The sequence below is a fragment of the Tachypleus tridentatus genome, chromosome 13 (genome assembly GCF_004210375.1).
Source record: "Tachypleus tridentatus isolate NWPU-2018 chromosome 13, ASM421037v1, whole genome shotgun sequence".
NCBI classification, from domain to species: Eukaryota; Metazoa; Arthropoda; class Merostomata; order Xiphosura; family Limulidae; genus Tachypleus; species Tachypleus tridentatus.
The window spans coordinates 19,954,231-19,967,376 of record NC_134837.1 but is presented as its reverse complement, the minus strand read 5'-3'; the positions used below and the strand labels follow the sequence as shown (position 1 = coordinate 19,967,376).

The 13,146-nt window shown below is 30.7% G+C and overlaps 1 protein-coding gene across 10 annotated transcripts in view; it reads right to left on the bottom strand.

The window, feature by feature from the left end:
- LOC143236737 (lysine-specific demethylase 3-like) overlaps positions 1 to 13,146 on the bottom strand; it is a 113,898-nt gene that overhangs the window by 11,143 nt on the left and 89,609 nt on the right. For all 10 annotated transcript variants that reach the window (XR_013019732.1, XM_076475202.1, XM_076475205.1 and 7 more), the window contains 3 exons: positions 5,495 to 5,634; positions 5,137 to 5,313; positions 454 to 588 (listed from right to left, as the gene is read on the bottom strand). Coding sequence is in view for 9 of the 10 variants with exons in the window: in XM_076475202.1 (XP_076331317.1) it covers positions 454 to 588; positions 5,137 to 5,313; positions 5,495 to 5,634 (452 nt within the window). In the remaining variant the exon portion in view is untranslated. The remainder of the gene's footprint in view (positions 1 to 453; positions 589 to 5,136; positions 5,314 to 5,494; positions 5,635 to 13,146) is intronic.

Here is a 13,146-nt window from a genome sequence, read left to right as displayed (position 1 = left end):
GAATTGCTATATCAGCATTTTTGTATTAGTTAGAAGAAAAAATTATTTAAGCCTATAAGAATACAAATATTTGAACAGAAACTTGAGTTGAGATTTTCTCAACAAAACTACAACCTAACACCAAGAGCAGGTTGTAAAATTATAAAAGAAGCAACAAATTGTACTAATTATTCTATATTTTGGATACAATACACTAGAAACAATGCAGTTAGATGATTGCATTTAATACCATCTTAAAAATACTTTATCATAATACTGGATAAACATTTTCCACTATATTGTTTTGGTAAAACAAAAGCAAATAATTTACAATGTTAATTATAAATACTGTAAAATTGAACATATATGACCTGGAATTCATGATGTATAATATAGTTACCCACCTTCTAGTAACTTTTTAAGTTTATACTTTTTTTCCAAAATTAAATCTCTTACAAATCATACCACTTTTACCTGAAGTTTATCTTCATGATTTGTATGAGTGTCTGTCAAATCTCTGAATTCTTGTGTAAGAGTGAAACAGTAAGCAATATTTTCAGGGGAGACAAAATCTTCAGCAACCTTAATACAACTGTGAAGGTTTCGAACCTGAAAGGGTGTATATAACATATCAGGTTAATTGGAATTAGTCTGAAAAACTGTTACACATTTCAGCTGAAAGAAAAGAGGAATTATAAAGTTCATTTACATAGATACAGAAAATGAAATGATATAAGAAGACTGCACAACAAAGAAATGCTTTTGTATAAACTTTAACTAATATTAGCATGAAAGATCTTTACAGGAGTTTAAATCATAGATAAGTCTGACATTAGAATTTCACCACACAGCTAAGTTGCTCAGTAACTGGATTTCAAAAACCTGTTAACTCTCAACATGACCTTGGTTAATTTCACTGATCACACAAATGCCTTGTACATGTGTAAAATTATTTATATATTTGATATAACTAACTTTTAAAATAGCATGAACAGTACTGTACAGAAGTGTTAGGGCAAAGTCAAAAATTAGATTTCAACAACTTTCAAAGAACAATGGGAAGGTAAGTTACAGATGAAACATCAAAATTTATTAATCTTCATATTTAGTACAACATAAACTCAGTGGAAATGCTTCACTTCAGCAAACAATGAATATTTTTTGTGTTGCTTCTGCTTTAACTCTCTCAATGGATTCTGTCTATATGACCACTTCGTACTCATTTAACCTGTTCGGTGCTGTAGACGAGATAACTCGTCCTAGCCGATCGGTAACACAGTGCCATGGACGAGTTAATTTGTTCTCAATAATACCTAACTTCAATGCTAGATATCTGCACCATACATGCATTTGACCTACTTACATATTGTTTCACTTTCGATCCAAAATGGCATCAAGAAAAAGGTTACAAAATGTAGAAGCATTAGAGTTGTACTTTGAACTTGGTTCGAGTTGCTGTAGCAGCTGAAATACCTGGCAGTCAACAATCTAAAGTCTTTTTAGATGCAATAATTCTAACTTTTAGTATAACTTCAAAAAATTTGTCAGTCTTTCAATTACAATTACAAGTCCTTTCCATATTAAAAATAATTTTGGTAAGGTATTTTTAATGAAATAAAATAAAGATTTGTCCATGAATATTTTGAGTATTTGTTCTGAATAGTCCATGGTGCAGAGTAATTTTCATTAAAATAAGAAATGTTTTTTTATTTCAAAAATCTCTAAGAAAATTTGCCCTTTGAACCATGTCTAACTACTATCTATATCATTATAAACTGTAAATAACTTGCTGACAATGGAGTTCTCATTATGCTATCAAATTACATTAGCCATGAACTGCTAAAGTGAGATATTTTATTATATTAGTTTAAGATATTTTACCTAACTAACCTACACAGACATCTATTTCTGCATTTTAGTTGGTTTTATAATAATAAATAAAGAACACACACGAAAAATAAGAAACAAAGAAGTTAACTGAGTTTTTTTTCTGTTGAATGTCAATGACACTTTACTCTTTTATATTGATGGTCATAATGCACTAAATCATTTTTACTTAATTAAATAATACATCAAACAACTTATAATAATAACAGGCAAAAAGTAGACAATATCCCTAACTATTACAATGATTCTGGTTTTCCAACAATGTGACAAGAGCCATTACAAATTCATCCAAGCTAGTTGTTATCTTTGTCATGGGAATGAAGTTTGTACTAATAATTCTGACAATTCTCTATTCAGAAAGTAATGTAATATAACAGAAGAAAACCATGGCTTTTTACTGGTTAAACCCAATATATGATTAAACATAAGAGAGAGAACTAACAAATCCTGAAGGAGATGATGTGACAGGTGGGTGTATTCGATAACTCTATAAGTAAACAAAATTGAAGACAATAAAAATTATAGTTTGACTGAGCAATGACAATGAGTGGTACACCTTAAATTTCATACTTGCTGGAAGGGTGGTGAATAAAATACATAAAAGGGATCCCGAGAGAAAATGTCATATTTCTTACACTAGTGGATATTCAGGATTTTAAAAATAACTTAAAACTTGTATACTTTTAAAATATGGATTATTAGCTATAATTGTATACCATACTAATTGGTATAACATTAGTAAAATGTAGTTTAATAAAATTTGAATGTAAATCAAACAGTGAATTCTTGTGTAAGAGTGAAACAGTAAGCAATATTTTCAGGGCAAAGTTTTATAATAAACCCTAAAACCTAGTGATGTGCAATGAATGATGTCCTAGCAGAGAAGGTCAGTGCACATCTAAACAAGTATTATTTTATGTAATTTTTCTTCAATATACTTTATATCCAGTATCATTTAATAATAACATGAAATACTTTTAAGTTTAGGTTTCATTACTATATATATATATTACACACACAGACTAAGTATTATATGCACAAATATTTATACTATAACTTTTGATGCAACATGTGTAACTTTACAAAATTTGGTCAACTTTCAGCAAAATTGCAAGCCTTTTGTACACATACAAATAAGATTTTTTAATGAAGTATTTTTAGTAAAGATTTGTTTGTGAAAATACCAAGTCTGTTTCATTACTAGCCCTAGTGCAAAGTGATTTTCATGTTATGATTAAAAATCATTCTTTCTCCCCAGAATCTAAAATATTATGTGTAATCTATAAAACCTCCTAAATACATTTCAAACATTTGTTTTCAGTAAAACTTCGTGTTTCATCTGTTATTTACTCTACCCTAATTATATGGGGAGTGTCAATGTTACCAACCTCACAACCAACAACAACAACAAAAAATATAAATAAATTATGCTTCTTTTGTTCTAGAATGACAACAAATTATATCATGAAAACACAAATATTTAGTCTAAACAGCTTAAATCTCATAATATTATATATTTATATTTTTTATTATATTGACCTTCCAGTGGTACCTGGCAAAGATTACAGAACTTGCAATGATGCAGAGCACATGCAATCATGTCACCATATCCAAGAATATAAAACTGGCCTTTACAAAATGATCTGTGTTGGTTCTGTTTTAGTGTGAAATACAGTCACATTTTCATTTATAATACATTATTGCTATTTACAAATAAGTTTTTAAAGTTATTTTTCTGAAAACATAAAACAGTAAATGAAAAGGTGTATCAAACTATTATCTTTTACAGTTACAAGCTTTGTGCTCCTTTGTTGCTAGCCACAGGTTGCTAAGCCTATCGCATTTTGCATGTGAAGAATGTGAAATGAAATTTTTTTTTTAGGTTATATATACACACACATATTTGAAATGACTAAAAATGATAAATTACTACATAAATAACACAGAATTCATTATAATTTACCAAACTTAGTAACTAAGCTGTATTTGGGTCTAAAAAAGTAAACAAATTTCAAACCAACTGAAGACTCAACCTACCAGTTTGAAATCTGGGATTGAAAGAATAAGTTGTCATCATATTTCAAAATGGCTTAGAAATCCACATCAGAAACACACTGAGCTTTCAGCTGGTTATTCACATGACACAGACAGAAATACACATGTACACAAGGAAGTGTTTCCAAAAATAGAAAGAGGTGGGCAGGACAATGTGTGTTTTCGAAAATAAACAATATCTCAGCATACAGAAATTACAGAAGGTTCTTATTTCACATTCTATCTTTCTATTATTGGTAATCTGAGTTACTAATTCACATGCAACTGTATACTTTGTATTTGGACATCACAAACATCCAATCTGAACCAGTGCTGCATTCAGCATATCATGTGACATACAAAAATTGATATTTAGCTGTGTTCTTTTAATATTTACTTTTAAATTAAGAAATTAGGTAATATATAACCTTAAAGTTTGAGTTATACTCTATAATTTGATACCAAACTTACTGATATAAATTCATAAAATAGCAGTTCAATAAAATTTTGAAAGCAAGTCAACAAATGCAATGATATGTCCTTTGACCCATCACCTGTCACAATAGGATTAAGGAAATAACTTAGTGAAAGTGAAGCTATACTGCATGTGAATCTAGCCCTAGCAGGCAATTTCTAAAGTGAGTTCCATAGCTTGTATTGTTATAATAGATGGGCAAGAACAATTTGTCTTTCAAAGGGTGTTCTAAAGTGATTTAACCCAACTGTGATGGAAATGAGACAATTGTTTAAAGCTATAACTCTGGTAACCAACAGTTCTACTGGTGATTTTAAAGTGATTATCACAGCCTTGTATTGTAAGAACAGAGTAGAGGAAAATAGTTTGTCTTATTAAAGGGTGTTTGAAAGTTACTGAACCTTCGTATGTGGATTTTGATGAAAAAGAGACAATTATTTAAAACTCTGAAAATAATTATGAAAACCAATAGTGTAACAAAGTTTTGTACATTTGCCTGACTTGTTTTGAATATACTATTTTAAAACAAGTGGATTGTATGCTGTCTGTTCATTGTTGAAATTCACTAGCAGTAAGTCATCTACACCTACTGAAAAAACCTTGCCAACACATATGTACAAACTTACACAATTAAAGTCAATTAAAATATTCAAAATCCAATAAAACTTCAGGTCTAAACTATTAGGAACTTAACATACACAATACATAGCTTTATGTGAAACTATTAATCAACACAGGCTATTTCTAGATGTAAAGTATACCTGATGTGGAGCCCCTGCAGGAATGAAAACAGAATCCCCAAGACATTGGACAATGGCATAACCTTCAACATTGTACTCCTTATACAGTCTGTTCCGCAGATCTTTATCTATGTACCAACTCTGATCATGGATAGGATCATGGTGTGCTTCAGGCTTTTCACCTCGCTCTAAGGCCACCTAGAAATTTAAGCTTATTGTACTTCATACTATCGTTATTAATTGATATCTATATAAAGACCAAATGCATTAATAAGTAATATAGCTCACAAAAATGACAGGCCAAACTGTGTAAAAGAAAAATATACAGAAGGAATAACACATGAATGACTTATTTTATGACAGACAATGGTGTACTTACTTGATTGAGTAGATCTCTAATTTTATCAGCATCTCTTGCATTATAGATGTGCCACAAAGCTCCAGGTTTCATTCCTTTTTCCCTTACTCTTTTCTGGGTTAATACATCACACCCACCTTCTTCAATAGCTTTAAGTGCCTCTGTTGGAGAAAGCAAGAATTAGTTATACACAGTATATGGTTAATATTAAACATTTGTTTTTAAAAGTTAAAAGTAATTTACCCACAACTGATTAAACAAGACTTTTAACTACAAAATATGACACATGCACCCTTGTTGCAAATCATCAGCAACTGACCATTTTATAGTTATAAAAACTATTAGAGAACACAGTTTGAGCAATGAGTTAATATCTAAAGTATTACAATTTATTTTAAAACTACTGAATCAGACTGAAATTTCTCAGCAGGAAGCATATTATATAACTTATGTAAAAGAGAATTGGAAATGCACAGAAAACAGAGATGCAAGAAAGGAAATTTCCTTGAAAAATTAGTGGCAAATGACATTTTGATACACTAGTGTGAATTTGAATCTAGAAATTACTTACCAAAATCAACAACAAATTTATCCAAAATAATTTCCAACATTTTATCAAGCAAGTTTACCATTTCAACATCTATAATTTGAAGTTATAACACAAACATCCAGAAGATTTTAATATTTTCACTAAAAGATTTTACTAACATAAACAATTTAGTAAGTCCAGCTTAGTCATATCAGAAAGTGAAGAAACTTTAAAAAGCTATGATTTTATGATATGAAATAAATAACAGAACAGAAATTAAACTATATTTTGGGAGCAATTTATTCACTGAATACTGCTAATCTCAATCAGTTTCAATTATAATATACCACTAGATACTGCCTGTGAAACACTAGTATTCTCAACTTCCACTTGTTCTAGTTAACACATAAATGAATGAGTATGTGGTTTGTTTGTTTTGAATTTCGCACAAAACTACACAAGGACTATCTGCACTACCATCCCAAATTTAGCAGTGTAAGACAAGAGGGAAGGCAGCTAGTCATCACCACCCACTGCCAACTCTTGGGCTACTCTTTTACCAAATGAATAGTGGGATTGAGCATCCCATTATAATGCCTCCATGGCCCAAAGGGCGAGCATGTTTGTTGTGACAAGTATTCGAACCCACGACCCTCAGATTACTAGTTGAGTGCCTTAACCACCTGGCCACGCCGGGCAGATTGAGTACATGAAAAAGCTACATTAACACTCCTACGAAAAGACGTTTCTAGTCCTGATTTCTTCAAGCCCGTTCCCCTGGATGTGGTTTCGCTAGATAGTAGATAGGGACAGTGGGAATCTCGTTAATCCATTCATTAATGGATTTAAATGCAATTTCATTTAAATACAAAATTATTAGCCTAATATTAATAACCTTTCAAGTTGCTCTGGGGCCTATTAGGCCCCACTTTTCGTAGGAGTGTTAAGGCATTGTTACAGTCTTTACATATGACAGACATATTTTTTGATCAATCAGCAAACAAAATTTCTAACACTGTTCATTGCTAACAAGTTCCTGCTGATTTGATGCAATAGTGTACTTTGTTCAAAATTCAGGTCTCATTCTGTAAAGAAATAGTCTGATCTAATTGTATTCATTAAAGTGTTGATCAACTGTGTCAAAACAACATTAATATATATTTTAGCACTAAGTACATTCCTCAGAAGCACAATGACATCTGTATGTCCATTCGTACCAACGTCTCCTCAAACCATAACTGAACAACCAGACATAATCTCATTCAATAATTCTGCATTGATCATAACCAACAACCAAACATAATCTCATTCAATAATGCTGCATTGACCATAACCAACAACCACACATAATCTAATTCAATAACGCTAAATTGACCATAACCAACAACCAGACATAATCTCATTCAACAATGCTGCATTGACCACAACCAACAACCAGACATAATCTCATTCAACAATGCTGCATTGACCACAACCAACAACCAAACATAATCTCATTCAACAATGCTGCATTGACCACAACCAACAACCAGACATAATCTCATTCAACAATGCTGCATTGACCACAACCAACAACCAAACATAATCTCATTCAATAACGCTGCATTGACCATAACCAACAACCAGACATAATCTCATTCAATAATGCTGCATTGACCATAACCAACAACCACACAGAATCTCATTCAATAATGCTGCATTGACCATAACCAACAACCACACACAATCTCATTCAATAATGCTGCATTGACCATAACCAACAACCACACACAATCTCATTCAATAACGCTGCATTGACCATAACCAACAACCAGACATAATCTCATTCAATAATGCTGCATTGACCATAACCAACAACCACACAGAATCTCATTCAATAATGCTGCATTGACCATAACCAACAACCAGACATAATCTCATTCAACAATGCTGCATTGACCACAACCAACAACCAAACATAATCTCATTCAACAATGCTGCATTGACCACAACCAACAACCAGACATAATCTCATTCAACAATGCTGCATTGACCACAACCAACAACCAAACATAATCTCATTCAATAACGCTGCATTGACCATAACCAACAACCAGACATAATCTCATTCAATAATGCTGCATTGACCATAACCAACAACCAGACAGAATCTCATTCAATAATGCTGCATTGACCATAACCAACAACCACACACAATCTCATTCAATAATGCTGCATTGACCATAACCAACAACCACACAGAATCTCATTCAATAATGCTGCATTGACCATAACCAACAACCACACACAATCTCATTCAAAAATGCTGCATTGACCATAACCAACAACCAGACAATCTCATTCAATAATGCTGCATTGACCATAACCAACAACAAGACATAATCTCATTCAATAATGCTGCATTGACCATAACCAACAACAAGACATAATCTCATTCAATAATGCTGCATTGACCATAACCAACAACCAGACATAATCTCATTCAATAATAATGCATTGAGCATTTCACTCACCTTCAGTTTTCCATACAAGAATCCTTGATCTTTAATGTAGTAGACAAATGAAATCTTGACTCATCTGGGAAAAGTGCAAGCACTCACCAATGATACTAGTGTCAATTCAAACTGTCTTGACATAAATACAAATAATCTATGTGATGCTGCACAGTCAGATGCAGAATTGAATTTTTTTTTTCTTTTCCACCTCAAGCTAGACACTTAAAATTTACCTTTTTATTATTGATAATCTCTACAGTTGATGGGTAAGTCCAGACTGAATCCATGGGTGATTCCTAATGCCATATTAATTTGACAATAATTATTACATTGTATAGTTGACTTTTCACAATCTGGTTCTGTTTATAAGGTATTAGCTAATTTCATGCCCAGAACAAACCCCACTGGTGACTAAATACAATAAATGAATCTTCCACTTGTATCAATTTGCTTGATTCTCAACATATGAATGTATCTGACATTCAATAAAGACTTTCAACTTGCTCTCCCAGTTGAGGCTTGTAAAAGTACGACAATATGGCGTACATACAACTGGTCACTTAATGTCACTATTTAAACTAAACATATATTGTTAATGCTGTTTAAATTTTCTTTAGCCCAAAATTTCTCATCTACTGATAAATAATGAGTACATTTTATCAATCTTGTTTCAGTGGTATATTTGAAGGACAGAAGAACTGATTATTATAGATTTGATCTTGTAGTCTATGTACACAATATCCAATAAAACAGATGATTTAGTAGCTTCTTTAGACCACTTAACTCTTTCCTTCCACCTATACTTTTATAAATACGACAGATTAAGATTCAAACCTAACATTAACATTAAATAACTTCCTAAAAAACATCATTTTCCAAGCTCCAATGCTAAACCACACCAACATTTTAAGAAACCTGTGAATCATGAATAAAGCATTTAAAGAATGGCCATAATATACACAAAATAATCTTTCAGAGTACTTGGCTGCATGGGTTTGATTGGTTGAATTATGACAAAGTTCCCATTATATGCATCATACAACTGCAGACACATCTATAATTAGCTACAATGACTTCCTCAAGACTTATTATGTTTTTGTCTAGAAATGTTTAAGCATGTAAGACCCTATACAAACTATTCAAGAATGTGCAACATGGACAAGTCAGTTTTATATACTGGGAAAAACATATTTAACACTTTTGCAATGGGTCACAAGCCAAAGGCCATGTCACAGCATTTGTTGAATTGCATTCAAAATTTTATTGAACTACTATTTTATGAATTTATGTCGAAAAGTTTAGAATCAAGTTATAGATAATAATTCAAACTTTAATATTATATATGAGTTAATTTCTTAATTTAAAAGTAAATATTAAAAAAAACACATCCAAATATAGATTTTAGTGAATCACATAGTATATTGAATGCAGCATAGTTTAAAATTAGTTGTTTGTGATGTTAAAATACTGTCCATTGTTCTGTCAAAAACTAAGGACTCAAATTACTAATATTATCAAGCTAGAATATAAAATAAGAACCTTGCATCTTTTTATTTTGCTGAGATATGGCTTACATACAGAATCAAACATGGTGGCCTCATTCACCCCTTTATATTGGAAATGGGCCTTTATATACACTTCAATATATGACATGAGAATAACCAAACAACAACTTAGAATGTCCACAGAATGGTTTTCTGAGCCATTTTAATCTTTGAAAAGGTTACCACATTCTTTCAGTCCAAGATTTCCATGAGGTAAGTTGTGTCTTTAGTCTTCTCAAAGTTTCATATTTTATTTAAATCTAAATGTATCTCAGTTACTATACTAAGCTTAATAAATTACAGTGGAATTTCTAAGTATTGCTGAAGCTATTTATAATTTTTTTTGGTTATTCAACTGCATACATAAATCTAAAAAAAAATTTGTTTCATAATTTCCACGTATGAAATTTTAAAAGGCTTAGCAACCTATGTCTGGCAGCAACAGAGTCCAAAGGTCATAGTGAGAAGAGATAATTATTTGCTTTACTACTTTATTTATTGTTCTACATTTTAAGAAAAATAAGTTTAATAACTTATTTCTAAATAGTAATAATCTATATAAATATAAATAATGAATAATAATTGAAATGTGGCTGTACATTACAAAATATTAGTTCACTAAAACACAGACAAGACAGGGAAGACTAAATGCTAGTTTTATACCATTAGGTACATAACGAGTGCACCTCACCAATTCAAGTCATGCAATGTTAACTAGCCATGACAGGAAAGTCAATATAATAAAAAATAATAAATATATTTATATAAATATATAGAATTATCAGGCCTAAGTTACTTAGACTAAACATTTGTATTTTCGTTTTATATTATGTAGCCATTAGAGGATGAAAAAAGCATAATTTATATTTTTTCACTAATTTTTTATGATGGTTATGAAGTTGGTCAATTGACAGACTCCACACAGTTAGAGTATCGAAAATAACATAAAATATAAAGTCTTACTGAAAACAAATGTTTGGAATGTGTTGATGGTGTTCTCAAAATTACGCAAATAAAATTTGAGATGAAGAATAGTTCTTTAATCATAACATGAAATCACTTTGCACTCAGACTAGTGATGAAACAGAAACAGACAATGTGATTTTTTTTGTATACAAAACACTTGGAATATTTACTAAAAGTCTACCAACTTGTGTATATTATACCTTGAACACAGTTTAAAACAAACTCGTGTATATTATACCTTGAACACAGTTTAAATGACAAAAAAGCAGCAAAATTTGTGACAACAACTGGAGATTTGGAAGAAAAATATGACAAATAGATCCTAACAAATGCTAATTTTCTTGCATTAATGAGCAATGGAGCCTGAGATTCTCCTCACATGAAAGATGAAACACTTTATATTTACAATGCTAATGAGGAAAAGTTACTGTGAATTTTTTTGGCATGGAAAATGTGATCATGGCATGTCTGAGGTATCTGCTGAGACTGTTATGGTGAGAATGAAGAATAGCATTGTTGCAAAGGGTAGTAATTTATATAAGCACCTAACATTTCCTGCCATCAATTACAGACTAGTTACAAAAGCACTTGAAAGTCTCTAAAACTATCTATATAATAAACACCACTCTATGTTCAGAAGCTATCACTGTCACTAACAGTCAACTTTCTGTTAGTAACACTCAAATTTGCTCAGTGGTTTATTTCAAATAGGCATCTTATAACTTATTAAAATTATTAACTCATTGCATTTATAGAAAGATAATACAGTATTAGGAAAATATAAAATAATGATATTGAACATTAGGAATTTAATATATTTTTTATATTCAATTAAAAGATTGGTGTCATAATTGTTTTAGCACTTGCCTATCTTGAATACAAATACCAGTCAAGTTAGAATTTATTAATTTATTTATTATTATCTTTACAACAAGACCTTTGAATATCCAGACAAAAATATGATTACAATTATAAATTAAATAAGAGATAGTATCATGTTAGATAATAAACAAAAGTGACTGTATGTGTGAAAACAACTTAAATATCTATTATATTGATATTTTTACCTTTGGTAAGAGACTTACAAATATAGTTTAAAACATTTTAAACATGTTTAGTAAAATGTTATACCTTCAGGAATTTACCCTTTACCACAAAGTTCTTTCTTTTTACCATCACAGTTAATAAGTTACAAGCCCAAACATTTGAATATATATTTGAATAGAAATATATGAATATTTCTTTGAGAAACAATTTTTTCACATGGTTCAATCATAAGGTTTAATTAGCAAGAACACTTGAACAGAACATAAAAATATACATTGTTCAACAACATAATCACTGAAAACTTAGTGGAGATAATGAAATACATACAAAGAATGTTATTTTTATGAAATACCAGAAAAAGGATAAACATTCTCTCTCTCCATATATATAATGTTATTACAACATAAATAATGTTCAAAAACTTGTTCATAAAACATTTTACACTTAACTGTCAAAAGAAATATTATTCACCATTTACAGCCATATGACAGGCAATCAGCTAGTTTTTGATATTTGATATGTTTATTATCAACACATTTATTATTTCTACAGACAAAAATCATCTTAGTTGGCCCCATCTAAGAGCAGTATGCATTTATAACAATCCTCATGTCTTTGTATCAACTATACTATGTACATCAAACATGCTGGTTACTGAATACTTAAAGAGATGCTAATTGCTGAAATTAGTCTAGTATTGTACAACAACTAGAAAAGCAACAAGAAACTAGAACATCTGTAGCAGCCAATAAGTAAAGTGTTTCATGCAGTTTTTCAAGTCAAAGTACATCACACACTTCTAGTTTAGTAAGTGATGTTACTTCTCTCAAAATTATTAGAATCACTGCATAAAAGATATCTACATTAAAAAAAACTGTATAAAATAACTGAGGATTTAACAATAATCTGGGAAAGTATTATGAAGACACTACTTGTTATACAACGCTTGGAAACAGTATTCACATTGCTGGAAAGTGATGAGAACCTTGATTTAATATCTATCAATCATTATGCTCTGTGACCAGTCACAGTGGTGACACTGGAGATAAGATTTAATATCTATCACTGACCAGAGATACTGGAGATTTAATA